Source organism: Camponotus floridanus, unplaced genomic scaffold, assembly GCF_003227725.1.
Source record: "Camponotus floridanus strain SB8 unplaced genomic scaffold, Cflo_v7.5 scaffold7, whole genome shotgun sequence".
NCBI lineage: Eukaryota > Metazoa > Arthropoda > Insecta > Hymenoptera > Formicidae > Camponotus > Camponotus floridanus.
In genome coordinates this window covers 2,255,202-2,273,126 of record NW_020229838.1, presented here as the reverse complement: position 1 = coordinate 2,273,126, position 17,925 = coordinate 2,255,202, and the positions used below count along the sequence as shown (strand labels likewise).

At 33.9% G+C, this 17,925-nt stretch overlaps 2 protein-coding genes across 25 annotated transcripts in view; one reads left to right on the top strand and one right to left on the bottom strand.

Annotated features, from left to right (window-relative positions):
- LOC105256396 (chromatin-remodeling ATPase INO80) overlaps nt 1-5,581 on the bottom strand; it is a 53,498-nt gene extending 47,917 nt beyond the window's left edge. For 4 of the 6 annotated variants that reach the window (XM_020029078.2, XM_011266259.3, XM_025413668.1 and 1 more), the window contains exons 1-14: nt 4,344-4,566; nt 3,597-3,759; nt 3,397-3,476; nt 3,103-3,314; nt 2,839-3,012; nt 2,465-2,761; nt 2,134-2,292; nt 1,882-2,051; nt 1,507-1,723; nt 1,324-1,411; nt 928-1,219; nt 636-838; nt 336-476; nt 105-226 (exon numbers count right to left, since the gene is read on the bottom strand). In XM_020029078.2, coding sequence (XP_019884637.2) covers nt 105-226; nt 336-476; nt 636-838; nt 928-1,219; nt 1,324-1,411; nt 1,507-1,723; nt 1,882-2,051; nt 2,134-2,292; nt 2,465-2,761; nt 2,839-3,012; nt 3,103-3,314; nt 3,397-3,476; nt 3,597-3,730 — 2,289 coding nt within the window. In that variant the 5' untranslated portion in view covers nt 3,731-3,759; nt 4,344-4,566. Of the gene's footprint in view, nt 1-104; nt 227-335; nt 477-635; nt 839-927; nt 1,220-1,323; nt 1,412-1,506; nt 1,724-1,881; nt 2,052-2,133; nt 2,293-2,464; nt 2,762-2,838; nt 3,013-3,102; nt 3,315-3,396; nt 3,477-3,596; nt 3,760-4,343; nt 4,568-5,537 lie in introns of those variants that run through there. The other 2 variants (XM_025413666.1, XM_025413667.1) reach the window with 2 other exon arrangements.
- Nucleotides 5,582-5,643: 62 nt separating this feature from the next.
- On the top strand, nt 5,644-16,964 carry LOC105256427 (serine-arginine protein 55). 19 transcript variants are annotated; one of them, XM_011266371.2, is made up of 12 exons: nt 5,644-5,815; nt 7,009-7,135; nt 8,166-8,236; nt 10,224-10,319; nt 10,914-10,937; nt 11,088-11,144; nt 11,359-11,428; nt 15,027-15,100; nt 15,348-15,566; nt 15,961-16,086; nt 16,513-16,575; nt 16,682-16,964. In XM_011266371.2, the coding sequence occupies exons 2-12, from the start codon at nt 7,010-7,012 to the stop codon at nt 16,815-16,817; spliced, it is 1,062 nt and encodes a 353-aa protein (XP_011264673.1). In that variant the 5' UTR covers nt 5,644-5,815; nt 7,009; the 3' UTR covers nt 16,818-16,964. The 19 variants fall into 19 exon arrangements, with proteins under 19 accessions (XP_011264673.1, XP_011264618.1, XP_011264634.1 ...); XM_011266316.2 differs by having other exon boundaries at nt 16,453-16,575; XM_011266332.2 differs by lacking the exon at nt 10,224-10,319 and adding an exon at nt 10,114-10,194 and having other exon boundaries at nt 16,453-16,575.
- Nucleotides 16,965-17,925: the final 961 nt, after the last annotated feature.

The window sequence follows — 17,925 nt, the reverse complement described above, 5'->3', positions numbered from 1 at the left end:
TATATATATATATATATATATATATAGAATCTATATGATAAATAAGATATAATATGCTAGATAAATTGATAAAGATATATATATGTATTGAAAAAATACAGTACCTTTCGGAACTGCATGACTAGATTCATCAGATTGGAAGTAAAATTTTTATCATTCGAAGTAGTGTCTCCTCCCCCTACTGTGTAATGCAGTAAATCTTCTACTCGAATCTTTTTCTTCAATGCTAAATACATAAATATGTAAATAAGATATAAGTGTACCAAATATTTTAAACATGATATAATTAACATAATATTAGAAACATAATATTAGAAAAAATTAAATCAAAATACCTGAGTAAAGCAGTTTTTGACGAGTTGTAAGTGGACAATATACCATTACTTCAATCTTATCAGATAACTCATTCTCTACATCCTTTTTTATTCTTCGTAACATGAACGGTTTCAAAATCATATGAAGTCTTGATAAGTGTTCTAGAATAAAATTGATTATATATATGTGTGTATATATGTGTATATATATATATATATATATATATATATATATATATACACATACACACACACATTTTAGGCAATAATAAATAGTATACATAATCTTAAATTTAATATGTTTTATGCAAAATTACTCACTTTCATCTATTCCTGTTTTATTTTCCGCATGACTTTCAATATCTTTAGAGAACCATTCATTAAATTCATCATGTGAATCAAATAATGTAGGCATAATAAAGTGTAATAATGCCCATAATTCTGCCATACTATTTTGTATAGGAGTACCACTGAGCAATAATCTATTACGACAACTGAATCCTAACAATAACTTCCATCTCATGCTGTTGAAAAAATTATGATTAACTATTAAATGCATTTTTTGTAATAAAAATTTTTTGTAACAATAATGAAAGACTGTAGAATAATATACCTGCTTGTGCTTTTTATAGCTTGCGCTTCATCCAAAATCATATACTGCCATTTTATTCTATTGAAATATTTATAATCTGTAATCACTAATTGATAACTTGTTATTACTACATGGAAAGAAGCTTCTTTCGTATGCAAATCTTTAGTGTCCCAAAACTGTCTCAGTATTTTGCGTTCCTGAGGATTACCCCAATATGGAACTACCTTAAACACTGGTACAAATCTTGCCATTTCTTGTTGCCAATTATGTAATGTTGAAGCAGGTGATATAATTAAAAATGGTCCCCAAACGGCTAAAATTAATCAATATACATTTTCAATTTATTTGTCATAAAAATTTTAAAATACAATGAAATATTAAACTTTAATAGTCAAAATGCTTGTTGTAGATACTTACAATATCTTTCGGCAACGTGACACAAAAACGCTATAGACTGTACAGTTTTTCCTAAACCCATCTCATCAGCTAGTATGCCGCTAATACCCTGATAATCATTGACAAGACGATTTTTGTTAAATACTTATTTTTATATAACAAAAATATTATAATTTTAATAATTTTGCATATATGGTTACAAACCTGGTCGTACAAATTTGCCAACCAATTCATTCCTTTTAATTGATAACCCTTCAAATTTCCCTTGAAAATTGAAGGTTGAGGATGCTCCAAGTTTTCAGGTGTATCACTGAGACGCAATTCTTGAGATGCAGCAGCTGTATCAAACTGTTTGGTCCTTGCTTTTTCATTATTAAATGCCTCAGTAGCATTTTTCTTTGCTTTTTGTTTCATGATTTCACTGTATATTCAGTAAACATATAAATATTTGAAATATAAATAAGAATCTTATTCTTATAGAAGAATAGAAATTAGAATCTTATTATCAGAAGATCTTTAATTATAATAGTTATTAAAATGATTAATTTCAGATATAAATAAAATTATACACTTAAGTACCTGTCGTAATCATCAATGCCAATAAGTCTAGGATTTTTTTCTTCATCTAATTGATTCAAGATCCTCAATTGTTCTTCTGCCGATGTTTTATTTATTTTTCGTGACATGAAATGTGCATACAGTTCTGTTTGAGTAATAAGAAAATTTAATTTTCTTTGTTGACGCTTTGCCTAAAACAAAAAGAAAACATGAGAAAAACATGAGAAAAACATAAGAAAAAGTATATCTCGATATAATCTAATATTTCCTTACTTCAATAAGTTCTACATCCATTTTACGTTGTTCTTCAGCTTCCTTTTCTAATCTTTTCCTCGTTTCCCGTTCTACTCGATCATAACGTTTCCAATAAGATTGCATTTCTCTTGTCAATCGTTTTGCTCTCCAAATAGTTTCTTTCATATTTTTTTGAGACTGAGTCACGTAAGAATAAAGATGAATAATATTTATGATGTGTACGTAAGAATAAAGATGAATAATATTTATGGGATGTACGTAAGAATAAAGATGAATAATGTTTATGATGTATTGAAACTAAATGCATGAGAAATTTAGATGTCAACTTAATGTCTATTCAACTACCCACCTGCATGGCTTTTTGCCTCCAATATTTCATACAATGCTGTGCTACTTTTTTACAACTTATTAGCATTTCCTTATGATTATTGGTTTTAGCCCTTTGTACTTTTCCTAATTCTTTCTTAGACATCATGACCCATATCTTTCTTCTTCTCATTGTCATTACTTCTACACTTTTAGTATTATGTTTTTTTCTTCCTCTTCCACGAGGTTGATGGCGCATTATAGCTTCTAATTCAGATTCATCTAATTCTTCTTCCTTAGGAATTGATTTACCCCATTCTCCTTCTGGATAATTTCCTTTCTAAAAGCACAGAATTTTTATTTAAAAAAAAAGTAAATATAAAAAAAGTAAGAAAGAATATAAAATTTAACACATACACGATATTCTTCAGATGCACAATGACGATTGATTTTTTCTTTCTTGATTCTCATGATTTTCTTTTCTGGCTTTTTCTCTTTTTTCTTTTTATTCCCTACAATCAACTTTTGATGTTCTAAAAATCTATCATAATTCGATAATAATCCTGCACTATAATATTGATATTGTATATTCTGAAAATGATAATGTTTCATTTTATAATAATATCTAATTACATTTATATTTATTTGAATTACTATAATAATGATATTTATTATCTTTACTTCTGGTTTCTGGTAAAAACGTCCTTGATATTTTTTTCGTAGTATGTGGAATTTTAACATTTCTTGAAAGTCATCCTCTGTAATTTGGCTATCTGTATCAGAACCTGATGCGGAACTATCAGAAGAATCGCTTAACAGAATATCTTGTAACCAACGCCGTTCTTCTCCCACACTAGACATGTTGTATAATCTCATCTTATTGATTCTTGCTTCTGTAAAAACATTATTATATGAGATATATGATATATATTTTTGATAAAGAATTAAAATTAATAATATACTATCTATAATTACCTTCTTTCTGAGTGAGTACATTATCTAGATAAGCATCTGAACCATCAGAAGATTCTGATGAAACAGACTTGTCATCTTCACTGAAAAAATAGAGAGAAAAAAAAACATGTTATACATATTATTTTGTACAACAATAATTTATGATACGTTAATTTATCACATATAAGTTAGAGAGCTATTTAGATTGTAGATATTATTACCTAACTTGTTCTTGAAAGAGATCACTAATTTGTTTTAAGAAAGGCTGCATATTGAGGCTGCGTTCTAATCTTTGCAGATGCAAAGGAGCAGCCATTTCAGCTTCCAGCTTCATTGTGTATGCTGTATCTGTCATTACCCGTTTGCGCAAAACCTAACAATTATCTGTAACAGAGATATGCAATGAATATAATATAATTGAAAGATTCTTAAATTAAAAAAAAAGTCCATTTTATGTATCATTTAATATGTACAATCCATCGATACTAATCGATATAAGTGCAGCATGCAAAGACAAATTTGTTGGCAACGCTTGACCTAAGTAATAATATATATACACTAAAGTATTAAATATATATAGTAACAAATGACAAAGTGAGTAAGCTAGCAAAGTAATATAAAAGAAAAATCACTGAACAGTTCAATATTATAAACTATAATGCAAATAAATTGAAGAATGCATATTATACAAGGAGCATAATCGCGCGATTTGCTGGGGAAAATAAAAATATGTGCATGTTTTTTCTCGTTTTTCAATAGCAAACCACAGAGGAACTCTTCCCACTGAGGGCTACTATTGTACTCGGAGATTTTTCGTGGAAACGGCCGATGCACATTACGGGCGTGGAGCTCGTCATGCGAGATCGTGCACGGCTAATTTCATTATATAAGAAGAATGACACGTCGTATCATGCTTCGGTGTGGTTATAATTCAGCTAAATTATTTTCGCTAACAGTATTGTCTTCACCTTGTGTTTTGGTTATATACGCGCGGCCCCGCGCTTATTTCGCACGCGAAACAGAGTCTGCTACTGGTGTGCGATTTCCTCTGTTCACAGCGAAATTAGATATATCAGTCGGAGGGGAATACATGGTAGAAGGAAGCCTAGAGAACGCAGACATTTGGCGTGCTATTAAAGCAGGGCAGGGATAGGGCATTATGTTCGCTACCATTTTTGTTTTCAGTAGGTGGCGCTGGGCGCGCTTAAACGCTCAGCCTTCGACCATCTCCGTTTCTGGACTTTTCAATATACATCTACGATATAATTTCGAATTGCACAGTGTGTATATGCATCGCCAAACATCTCTCTTTCTCTCTCTCTTCCTTTCTCATTTTCTCAATCCATTTTCCAGTATATGCTCCGCGGAATTTCTCTTCAATATCTCAAGCAAGTCATTTTTAATATTTTCATTTGAAATTTGCTAAAAATATGCAATTTTACTAAAAATCTTACTAAAATATGAAAAAAAAACTTTGGAGAGGAAATTGCAATCAATAATCTCGAGATGAGTTTGAAGAATTTTACTCGATGTTTATTCTACTGATAACCAAGTAAATTTAGCTTAAGCGTATTAATGTAATACAGAATACACATATGGAAGTATAATGATTTATATAACACTCACTCTTGGTAAAGATCCATAATTCTCCAGGTTTGACGCTTCAGTACACGAAATAATTGAATAAAAATGTCGATTTCGTAACTAATTTTCTCGCTTCGATCAAGTCGCTACGATTCCAGACAAGTCTAAAATTCAAATGGCGCTACTACGGGATCGTATTTCCGCTCATGCGCACTGCGCGCGTCTAGCCTCAAACCCACACCGGAAGTATCAGCAATTAACCCCCTCCCCCCATGATGCTATCTACTTTATTGATAAACTCTATTCAATAGTTTCGTTGATATTACGGAAAAGACTCGTCAGAAGATTGTCAATTTTATCGAATCGAATTATCGCGACGCGAAATAATTGAATTTCGCGTAACGCACGTTCACGAGTTCCCTTAGGGGAAGGATAAGAAGAGAGGCGAGGGGAAAGGATGACGTTCGGCGCTATTTAATCGGAAATTACATTATTTTGACATATATATTTTTCTTCTCCCTTATCTACATATATATCGTTTCATAAAAAATATTTTCCCGTACGTGTAAAATACTTACGAAATCAATCTTTCCTCCTTTCTTCCTCTTCCGCGCCTTTCTCTCGTCCTTCCTTTTCCGCGCCATCTCGCCACTGGTGGGGGAAGGAGGAATGGAGAGGGGGGAGGCGTCTGGCGTCGAGGCGTTTCTGCGCGCCATCGGGTAGACCCCGGTTTGTTTCGTCATCGTTTCGAGCGTCCCTTCCCGCTCAGTACTTCCTCCAGCTTCACTGGTTTTGTGTCGTGCGGAGGAGTCGCACGTCAATAAACGCTCGAGGTTATCGCAAGCTAAACGTCCAGGTGAGCACGGCCAAGAGCCTTCCTCGTTCTACTCTTTAATCGTCGCATCGACAAAATTGCGAGCCCCGATGTAAGAATCCGTCGTAACCGATGTATCGGGCCGATCGCGTTCCCTCCCAAGGTTTCGTTTCCATTTAGCAACAACACGAGGCCGCGGGCTCCCGACGTTAATGGCGTGATACGATAGATTTTTTTTTTTCCTTTTTTTTCCATTGGTGAAAAGAAGGAAGGAGAGGTGCGATTCTCCGGCGAAATTGGGACACCGCGCGTTTGTTTACGCTTATCGGGCGACGCGTCGAAAACGCAAATCATCGTCGTTCCCCGCGGCCATTATTCGGAATTTCCTCGCGACGCAGTTAATTCGACGTGCCTTCCGTATCGATCCCCGATCCGGCGTCCATGGCAGCGTAAAATTGGCCGAGGGATTCTAGAAATTTCGAGACGACCTCGTCGCAGCGCATTGCGTGATGAAAAAAAAAGTAATTATTTTTCTCCCTCGTTAAATCGTCGCGCATCTGGGAGACGTAGGGGGGGGACTTTCGTGCGTCTCACCAGTTCGTTTCGTGGGCGGCGAGGAGGAAAAAACCACCGATTCGATACCGCGCGTTTCAAAACACGTGCGCCACGTGTCGGCGCGTATCTCTCGACGGAGTAGCCCAGCTTCCGTTAGCCTGAGCATTTCGTGCAGCAGATGTCGTAAGCCCTTACATCGCGAGGTACTCGAAAAAAAAAAAAAGATTAATGATACTTTTATACGCGTCGATAAGAGGATACGTACGGTATTTTTATTGAAGTAACATATGCAGTGTACTCTCCTTAAGTTTCTTTTCACTATACTTGTGTACTCAACAAAAGGTTAAGCATACAAACGCCGTTTTATTACGTTGCATTATTTGCGAACGATTAAATTTATTTAAATCGTTTTTTGATTCAAGATGAAAAGAAAGATAAAAATAACGATTCTTTTATGTTGATTAAACAGCAGGTTCTCCAGGTAACCTGTTATGTAAGGTGTTTTTATATTTTCCTTTAAGAATGAGCACTCGAGTATTCGTTGGCGGATTAACGTACCGGGTGAGAGAGCGCGACCTTGAGAAGTTCTTCCGGAAATATGGTAGAATCAAGGAGGTCGCTATGAAGAACGGATTTGCCTTTGTGGTAAGTCTAATGTGGTTCAATTGTTTCTTTTACAGTATGGTAGGGACAAGGGTCTATGTCGGTGGGCTTCCATACGGCACCAGGGAAAGAGACCTTGAGAGATTTTTCAGAGGCTACGGTCGATTCCGTGATGTCCTCATCAAGAATGGTTATGGCTTTGTTGTAAGTACTTGTATACAGTTGTAAATATCAAGAATAACATTTTGCATTACTCAATTTGGTCCCATCATAACATTCATTTAATTTCTCTCGTTTAACACTGTGACTTCAGATTCCAACACACTTTTATGACTGTTATCGCTTTAAAGTTCTAAATGCTGAAATGTATCGTAATACTTTAGAATTTTACGGTGTTGCACTATCATTTATCATTTTAAATGTTATAAATCTTTTGAAATATTTCTCTTCTTGTGTTTATGAGGAAAACTATTTATATTTGATGTTACAATTCTTTGATATAGCTATGCACTGTATTAAGAAAAATGTTCTTCTTAAAAGATAGTTTACTTCATTATTTGCTATCATGATTCGGGCCAAAATGGGTAAGCTGCAATTTGTTAAACTACAATTATAAACTCGATAACCTGAGTTGACCTGACCTGAGCCCTGAGCACATTGGTGACTGCTTAGGAGAGCTGTGTGCTGCTTATCATCGGTTATTCTGCGAAAATTTTGTAAGTTATATACAATTCGGGAGAGAGGAAAATACTTACAATGGGCCATATATATTACATAAATAATTATCTACATCTACAATTTAAAATTTCACCAGCACTTTAATTAATTCAGAACTTTTTGCACTTTGTAGTATAATTTACATTTAATATACAATTTTTTTTATTTATTTGTTAAATTAAATCACGTATGTATTCTATTTTAAATGCGAGACATGATCAATAGAATCATTTATAAATAATTTTAAAGTATTACTCACATAACTATGTTAAAATGTATATTATTGTTATCGTATTAATATTGTATTACATTTATACTTTGTGAATAATGCAGTGATATATTTTTAATTCAAAATTAAACATTTTTTTAATTAATAAGTGTTATAATTTTCTAAAAATGTTATCAGTTACATATATATTTTGGAGTAAACTCGTCGTGCGCATGTAAAAAATATATCTTATAACCAAATTATATTCTATTTTTCAAGATAATAATATAAAAAATTCTATTTTCTCAGGAATTCGATGACTATAGAGATGCCGACGACGCCGTATATGAACTAAATGGAAAGGAACTTTTAGGAGAAAGGTAATGCAAATCTGTTTTATTCAGTGTATGAAACATATATGTACATTAGGCGATTATATTAGGCGGAATGGTATAGGTAGCATGTTTGCATGATTGATTAGTTTCTATTGCAATCCATTTAATATGTGGATTGTTATTTTGATTACATTAATGTTTGATACTTTATCATAATCATAATATTATTGGTACTGCGGGCTCTCTGTTTATAATTTAAGCAAGATGACATTTAATTCACTATATTAACACTGAGGAATTGGTAAATTTTTTCATTCATTCGGAATCGACTAATATCATATGTATAATATTATAGATACAACTCCTTCCTATCGATTTTTGTATGTACATATCATATAAATAATACATTGGCTCTATTAATTATAGTATTTTACATTTCGTCATTTCTATAAGAGGTAAAAAAATCAGATTATACATAGTGATTTATTACATGTTATTAATGAAAATTATTGAAGAATAATAATCGTTATAATATATAACATTTTAATATTTTATTAATTTGTAACAATTTACATTCAATGCGCTTTGATACGATATGTGTAAAGTTGAGTCATGAACAACATTTTCAAATAACAATGATATTTATTTATTTATTTATTTATTTTATATTTTAAACGACTTACTCTTACTAACGATTTTTTTTTAGTTAGGGATTTACGTTTTTTAAGGTTAAGAATAGTGAAACTGAGTCATTTAAACAAAATAAGTTTTCTATATGTATATACGATATCTTATCTTAAATAAAGTTTGTTATCATATACTCTTGCTGGGTTATTGGAGATTAGATTAATACATGAGAAGCAATAGCATTCAATTAACAAAATTATAAGTCTTATTCTATATATAAATTTCTCTAAAAATAATTTTCGTTTAGGAAATAATAAAAATTTCCATTTTTATGGTGTATGCTTATCTCTTTCTATCTGTTTTCCTATTGGGAATTTATGTAAGTGTGTCAGTAATGTTAGTCGCTTCTCTACATAAAATAAATAATCGTAGCTTTTTTAACATATAATATTAAAAATTTGACAAAGTGCGGTTGAACGGAATTATTCTTAACACTAATCGCATTATGTTTCAACCTGTACCAGTAATATTATTCGCTGTTGCTTCTTTTTGATTAAAGACAAATGTACAATGCACAATTATTTGTTCGCATTAAACGGGTATTTCATTAATGCCTTTTGATTTTGCGTCTTTAGTAAAAGCGGCGTCTGTCCTCCAAATTAACGATTGGATCTTTATCGAGATAAAGAAAAAGTGCGTCTTAAAAGACCGTTGTGACTTACCGCCATTTTGAACTACTTCCATCAATTCCCCGAGTAGCAAATGATTATCAAAGTAATTATTATAATCTACGTCTGGAGAAATGTTATATTGCTTCTTTTTTTACGAAAGAAGGCATTCGGCACATGTACTTTTTCATAATTTCATCGTGTGATCCTGTATAAAATGCAGTTCTTCATGCTCTAGTTAGAGAAAAGAAAAGAAGGAAAAAATTATACGGATCATGGATTTGATTATGAAAAAGTTGATGGATGTGGTGAAAGAAAATTAATTTGGTGATAAGTAGTGTTGTTGTAAGGAAGGCAGTTTAGATTAGGGAACGAGGAGTCTTGAAAAAGAGAGAGGAAAGGAAAGAGAGATAGGGGGAGAGAAAGAGAGAGAGCGAGAGAGAGGGGGATAGCGCTTCAGACGAAACTGGACGATATAGAAATACTGAGAGGGACGGATGATATTTGAACGGATTTCGGGAGAAAGGAGGCTGAGGAATGGAAAGAAAAGGAAGGAAGGAACGAAGCAGCTTTAGAGAGTAAGAATTAGTCGTGGACTTAGGCGGGGTTTTGTTGGGTGTGTTTCAGAGTGGCGGTGGAGATAGCACGGGGTGTTTCAGGGAGGCGAGGCGACCGTGGCTACGGACGCTCACGCTCCTGGAGAGACAAGTAAGCATATCCAATGTGTCTTGTTACAGAATTACTGTAGAGAGGGCCCGGGGGACACCTAGGGGTAGTGACCAGTGGCGCTATGGTGACTCCCGTGGTGGTTATGGGGACTCGAGGCGATCTGCGTAAGACACGCTATCCTTTTTTTTATTTTATCAGAGCGATCATTATCCCCTCCCCTGCAGGCAAACCGGCTCAGGATGTGCGAAATCTAAACGATTGATCGATTTATCTACCGATTTCATTCTAAATGTCTTTCTTTTATATATGAATTTTTTATCTTTTTTTCTCATATATCGCTATGCCTGTCGGTAAGTTTTTTCTATTTTTTTTCTTTCGCGTGATTGATTTCGCACATCGTCCGCACAGGGAAGAACGTAACCTTGGATATTGATAAGCTCTAACGTAGAGAGAGAGCATTAAGACGAGCGATGAATCGTGTTTGCAAGCTTCTCTTGCATTTGCGCATTACGAAAAATATAAAAGTCCGATTAAAAGTCTTCTCTTCTGAATTGGTTGTCTTGGATTTGACTGCTCTCTCGAGTATGTCGAATTGTCGAAAGTTTCGCCGCGATAAAGTTAAAAAAACGATAGTGAAAAGAGAAAAATAACGCCTAGCGATTAACCCTCCCAAAAACATTATGTTTATTGCTGGTAGTTCGAGATGAATCGATTGAAAATTGGTGACTAATAGATGTGTGGTATTGTGTTTGTTACAGCCGAGACGATATGCGGCACGACAGGTACGCTATTGCTGCATTTTGAATAGATTTGATTCGATTGGAACAGGTGATTGATTGTGTGCCTGAGCAATGAGTGCAGATCTGTAGTTATTTGCTGAAGGTTTAACCGACGATCCGTTATTTCTGTTCACATGACATCCCTTTTTGCAGAGATAGTGTGAACAGAAACACGAGGACTGCATCTAGCTACAAGCAATCATTGCCCAGGTACATACATCCAATGTTACGCTCTAACGATTACAATTTAACTTATACAAACTTTAACTGTTGCAAATGTCTTGTAAAGTATATCATTTCTTTTTTGCGTTTTATATACCATATTTTCATTCGCTAATGCATTAACGTAAAGTCAGGTCCAAGACAAACCTGCTTGTTCTCGAGATATACATGTAGATAATGGCCGATCTTTTTCCCATTGTAGATACGGACCACCAACACGCACCGAGTATCGTCTCACCGTGGAGAATCTATCAAGTCGTGTCAGTTGGCAGGTAAGCGGCCAATATTTGTACTTTTGGTGCATTTTTTTTTATCTCATTTATATGTTACTTTACTACTCGCGATTTCAGTGAAGACATTGCACCGCTTTATATGCGTTTTTCGTATCTATATATCGCTGAGAATTTCTAAGTTTTACCGAGTTTTTCTACCGGTTGTTTATACCAAATTCCACGCGTATATTTACAGCATTTCTTTATTCAATTCTCTTTCGTCTCACATTTTACGTTCATTTACTCATTTGAAAAAGAGAGCCCTATTTTGGAATTGAAAGATGTAAGATTTTGATCAAGTAAGTCTGTGGCAAAAGTCGAGATTTTCATAAAATGCATGTGCAAAAATCGTTTTCTACGAAAACGAAAAAATAAAGATGAAACACAAGAGAAAAAGAAAATGAGAATGAAAATTCGCTATAAAAATGATAAAGATATTAAAATTCACATAAATAACACAATATAAGATGCGAGAAATGCATGGAACATCATCCATATCCGATACAAAGGACGCAGGCATGTGCAGAGGAACTCGGAGACTAACAACGGCCCGTGATGATGATCAAACCATCGCAACCGGATAGTCTTGGACGTTCAGTGGACACTATGGACGAAGAGCTGTAAAACGGAAGAAATGGAAGCGATGAACGATGTACGAAGCATAATAGATGGAGACGCAGGACAAGCGCAAACGATATGTGGGAAATACCAGGACGCAAATAGATGCCTCAAAAAGGGTCGTATTGATGAATCGAAATAATAAAGACAGATTACTTTTTATGTGCACGTGGACCAAGTCTTACTTGATCAATTTACATTGCGTACATTTGTATATATACACATTATAATGCAGTCTATAAATATATTTATCTCGTTGCACTTTTTCGATGATTGGTTATATTTGACGCAAAGATATTCTCTCACTCAGTCGAGTCTCGATTGTCCGACGTTACTTTTTCAATTTATTATTTCATTTACGTTACGGCCAGCAGTTTTTGAGGAAAAACAAAATAAAATTGATGTTCTTTCCGAAGAGCCATATCCTCTTCGCCGAGGACGGGCGACCGGTAGGGCCAATAGACTGATGATGTACGATGATGATAAAGATGACGATGCGCACGATGGGCCCGCCTTAAGGTCAAGTGGCACCTGTGGTTGGTTTCTGAGGTGTCCCGGGTGACAGAGAGATCCGCGTGGCACGGGGGTGTACACCTATATCTACCACCTATCTACCATCATGCTCTACTACTTGCGTGCCGTGATACGTGGTGAATCCCGGTGAAATCCCAGTGACAATAGAGTTATCGTGCGTACTCCGATCCTTCTCCATCGTGATCACTGGGGAAAAGAAGGGAGAGGGAAACACAAGACCCAACCGCTGCTATCTACCTTACTCTGTCTGGAAGAGACAAATGTTTATTTACGTAAAAAAAAATCCACCAAAATGTATATCACCACTCTTCCTCTTACTAGACCGCGATACACGGTCGTATAATTCAGTACCTTCATCGACATCACCATTACATCCACCAACCATCACATCATTCCACCGTGACTGTCACTGCCACTGGTGTACGCCACGCAACCTAGTAAGTCAGGCAGCGGCCACAGCCATGAGGGCGAACGCGGGTCGAAACCCGAACCATCCGCGACTACGCCACACAGATCCGTTCGACCCGACCGAGCGCCGTGTGTGTCTGGCCTTTCTCTCTGTCCGTAAGCAAGGTGGTGCCTGGGCCCAAGGTAAATGCGTCACCTTACCGAGTGTACTCTCTTAGATATACACATATATATCTATTATATCTTACATACACTTAAACGTGTCTTGTTCCACATATGTATATCATTATTATTATTATTATTATTACTATTATTATTATTATTATCATTATTATTATTATATAATACCTATACCTATATCTCTCTCATTTGATACTGTGCACCATAGCTCAGGCATCCAACCATTGAGACGTTTCACGAAGCTCGGAGCTGTGCACTTAAATCCAGTATCGACGATAGGGAAACCTTAGCAATATATTTCTGTGCTCGAAATTAGGCATCCGCTTGTCTGTAGATTTCGTGTTTTATATCGGTTTCTTCTCTTTTTTAATTCTGAAGCTTTTTATCGTTGTTTATATTTTCGAATTTACCATTCGAAAGATCAACTTTTCTTTGTACAAGGCAATTATATCATTACCATATCTTTTGAATGTAGCAAATGAGAAACGATATATTTCAGAGGAAGTTTTCCACATATGTTTTATTTTTTCCTTCTTCATGGAACAATCACGCTTGGACCTTGAGACACCAACACGAATCTCAAAAAAGTCATCGATGAAGGTATCCCATAAATATGGAGATGTCTACTATGTAAAACGACTGGCGCATCTTATCTACCTATCGCGTACCTTCGCAACACGAAAGCCGTACCTGGTTCCCACAGAAAGAGAGAGAGAGAGAGAGAGATCGAAAGATATTATATAAGCACATCTCCCAGCAATGATTGAAGTCAAACGGGCCCTAAACACTCCACTTTTGCTGATTTATGAAGAATGACTATAACATTAGATTCTAGCATGTACGGAAGAAACAACGGAATGGAATGGAAAGAGAATAATTAATACGGAAAAAATCATCTTGGAATATTAAAAAAAGGACATGTGTGAGAGAGACAAACGAGACACACGGATTATCGATGGACTTTCTTCAGGACTTAATTTCTAGCAAAATGTTTACAGAACTTTCATTTTGTTGCATCAATTCGATCTTTACATTTTCGAAAACTTTTTTCTTAATACTATTCTATTGCGATATAAAATATATTCTGATAATTTTCAGAATTTAGAAAATTTTGCTAAATAATTATATATACACATAATTATATAACATAATCTTTGCATTTGCTTGATAGTAATTCAATTGTGTACAGAAATATATATTCCTAAGAAATCATTACTCGAAATAATATATTGAATATTTGGATATTAATTACATATAAATCGTTATTTTTTTTTTACATAGATTACAAAAATATACTAAAGAAATATCGCATTTATTACTTTGTAATTATATATTGTGAGCCATTTTGCGGAAAGAAATAAGAATATATTAATTTAAAAATATTAATTGATATTTTTATATTGCATACTTTTGATTTCATTAAAATGTTATTCCACAAAACGGAGCTGTATATATGTCATTCCGCAAAACGGAGCTGTATATATGGAATATTATAATTATATTTATTTCAAAAATTGAACTGTAAAAAGAAGAGTTGTATCAATAGCAGATACTAAATTCGAGCACACAATAGTCGTAACATTATTCTCAACACTGAAGACGCGAGCAGATGTAGAACACTATGCTTGTTTCTATTCTTAAATCGAGTAGATCCAGGTTACTTCTGCCACAGGAAAAGAAATCAAAATAGAATATAACATATGAGTGCACAGGATATATTTTAACCTGCCTGCGTGATACATCAAACTAGGAACACAGTATAGTAAATTCCATACGCAACTACTAATTTTAAATCTATCCGCATATCTGTACAAATTTACATTCAAAGTATTAATTCTGATTCTTGTGTGATGTTCAGGATTTAAAGGATTACATGAGACAAGCTGGAGAAGTGACATATGCTGATGCTCATAAACAACGTAGGAACGAGGGGTGAGTAAAGTATTAATTGTAATTTTAATTTTAATAATAAAAGTTTTTTTATGTAAAGAATGCAAAAACAAAAAAATTGTTAATTATTGCATTATTATTTATAATGCAAAAAAGCAATTAAATACATTCTAATAATCTGTTACAATATATCTATATTTATTTATTATAATATATCTGTGTATATATATTTGTCTTGTATTATCATTATTATTTTAATTTAATAAATGAAATATACAATGTTTTGCAGAGTTGTAGAATTCGCTACGTATTCCGACTTGAAGAATGCTATTGACAAATTGGATGACACAGAATTAAATGGCCGCCGAATTAGACTCATCGAAGATAAACGACGTGGCCGCCGTTCAAGATCGTCTAGTTCAAGATCACGTTCGCGATCTCGTTCCCGATCCCGTCGTCGGTCGCGCTCCCGCTCAAGGTATAATCGTCGTTCTCGATCCCGATCAAGGTACTGTCGGGGCGACATCACGTCACCTATTATTTTTTTTTCTACTGTTTTTTTTTGTCTTTTTATAGATATTTTAATTTTAAATTTGTAATTTTTTTCGTCTTACAATTTACAGTTATACAAAGTGATTAATATATTTTCATTTTATTTGATTGCATTTAGTTTTAGTGTTAAAAATTGATGAATTTATTGCAATTCAATTTTTTTTCGTGTTAAAAATTGATGAATTTATTGCAATTCAATTTTTTTTTAATTGTTTTATTTGATCATATAATAAAATATATTTTGTTTTGTTATCGGAACATTTATCGTATAATGAGATAGTTTTGCGCACGACAATATTAGACAATAGTTTAAAGTACTAAGTATCTCATCGTGATTTCTTCTAATCTAGGAGCCGTCGCAGTTCTCGTAGCCATAGCCGTCGTAGCAGCCGGTCCAAATCTAGAGCACACTCTAAATCCAAGTCCAAGTCTAAATCCAAATCCCCTGAGCACAGTCGCTCACGCTCAAAGTCCAAGTGAGTATCTCGTCTCCAAAAAAAATATATATATATATATATATTTATATATATTTTTTAACATTATTTTATTTATTTCATTATTCAGCCGTTTGCTCCTCTGTATACTCAAAATTACGTATATTTATTTTACTTGTTTTATTTTTTTTCTTGCGCAGTTAATATAATCGATGTACACACTCTCATTCCCATCTGTTATTGGCATTGTTTTTGGGCTGGCTACGTGCCTTGAGCTCTCACGCTTAATCACGCTTTATACGCGTTCACTTATTCACCGTGTACGCTGGAAAACAGCAGAAAGTAACGATATTTTGTCACTTTCTCTACTTTTTCGTCCCTCTTTCATTTTGAACTATAATTTTGCAGATCAAGAGACCGCTCAAAGTCGAAATCTAAGTCAAAGTCCAAATCCAGATCTCGTTCTAGGTCCAAGGCTGAGAGGTCAAAGTCCAGGTCGCAGTCCAAATCCAAAGCCAAGTCTCCCTCAAAGTGAGTCCTCTCGCTTAATCGATATATTGTACTTGGCGCAAGAAAAGTCAACTTTCCCGAGCGACGGCGCGAATAAATCCCCATGTTTCTCCTTTTGTTATTTTAGGGATAGATCGAGCCGCGAGCGTTCCAGAGGCGACAGATCCAGATCGCGATCGGGCAGTAAACACAGCAAGAGCCGTAGCCGTTCTCGTTCGCCCATGAACGGTGATAAGTCACCGGAAAGCAAGAAAGCCGATTAAACGATATATTTTCAATTAAACTATCCTTTTCTTCTTTCTTTTTTTGTATATTGAATCACATTCGAAAAAATCGCCAATATCCTATATTTTACAATTTTCGATTTATTAATTATTAATTGTAACAATAAAGTTTCACGTAAATCTGTACACATTGTATCAAGATTCTATCACCATTTTGATATTTAAGATTCAACACAATCGGCTTAACAATCCACATTATTATTGTTGATTCAAGACAACTTTTTATTTCATCTTTTTTAGCTAGCTATGATATATATGCTTAGCAGTATCTTGTTTTTTTTTTTTTTTTTTTTTTTTTTTCATTCTATTTTGCCTTTTTATTATTTTTTGTTAGAGATTACTTTAGATTTAGGGATACACATCATCTGACTTGAACAATTCGTGCATTTAGACAGATAAGAATCCTTTATTTGTACCTCTGATTCTACATATTTTCATGTTTTACATATACCCACATGTATCAGTACGAGTTTTCTTATAATAATGGCTTTTTTGTATATATTACTAAAAGTTACATTACAATATAAGAAGGTATGTGATGTGTATTAAATTTAGTAATAAGAAGCATCTTGATTGTGAATAAAAATACTTGTCAATGCAAATTGATACTTCAAGCCCAAACTACTATTCCGTTCCTGTTCATTTATTTCGTACACTTTTAAAAAGTACTTTTGGGAAATCTTGAAATTTTAAAATATATTTCTAATATTGTGTGTGACTTATATATACAAAAAATAATTATTTTACATTTGATTATTAGCAAATTAAGCTATTATTTATTCATTTACTTGTACTAAATAATTGTTTACGTAATTATACATTGTGTATATAATTAACTCTGTTACATATACAGAGAAGAAAATGATAAATTCGAATTGACTTAATTTGCTGCGAGCTATCATATAGTAAATTATGAGTAGTTTTTTTTTGCATCATAGATCGATCTATGATGTAAACGGTAAGAATAAATAAAATTAAGAAAGCTGATCAATGTTGTGTGCTCACATATTAAACTTATAATTTTGACGAGTTGTAAATTTGGAATCTAATCTTAAGCTAATCGTTCTATTTAATTTCTTTTAAGATT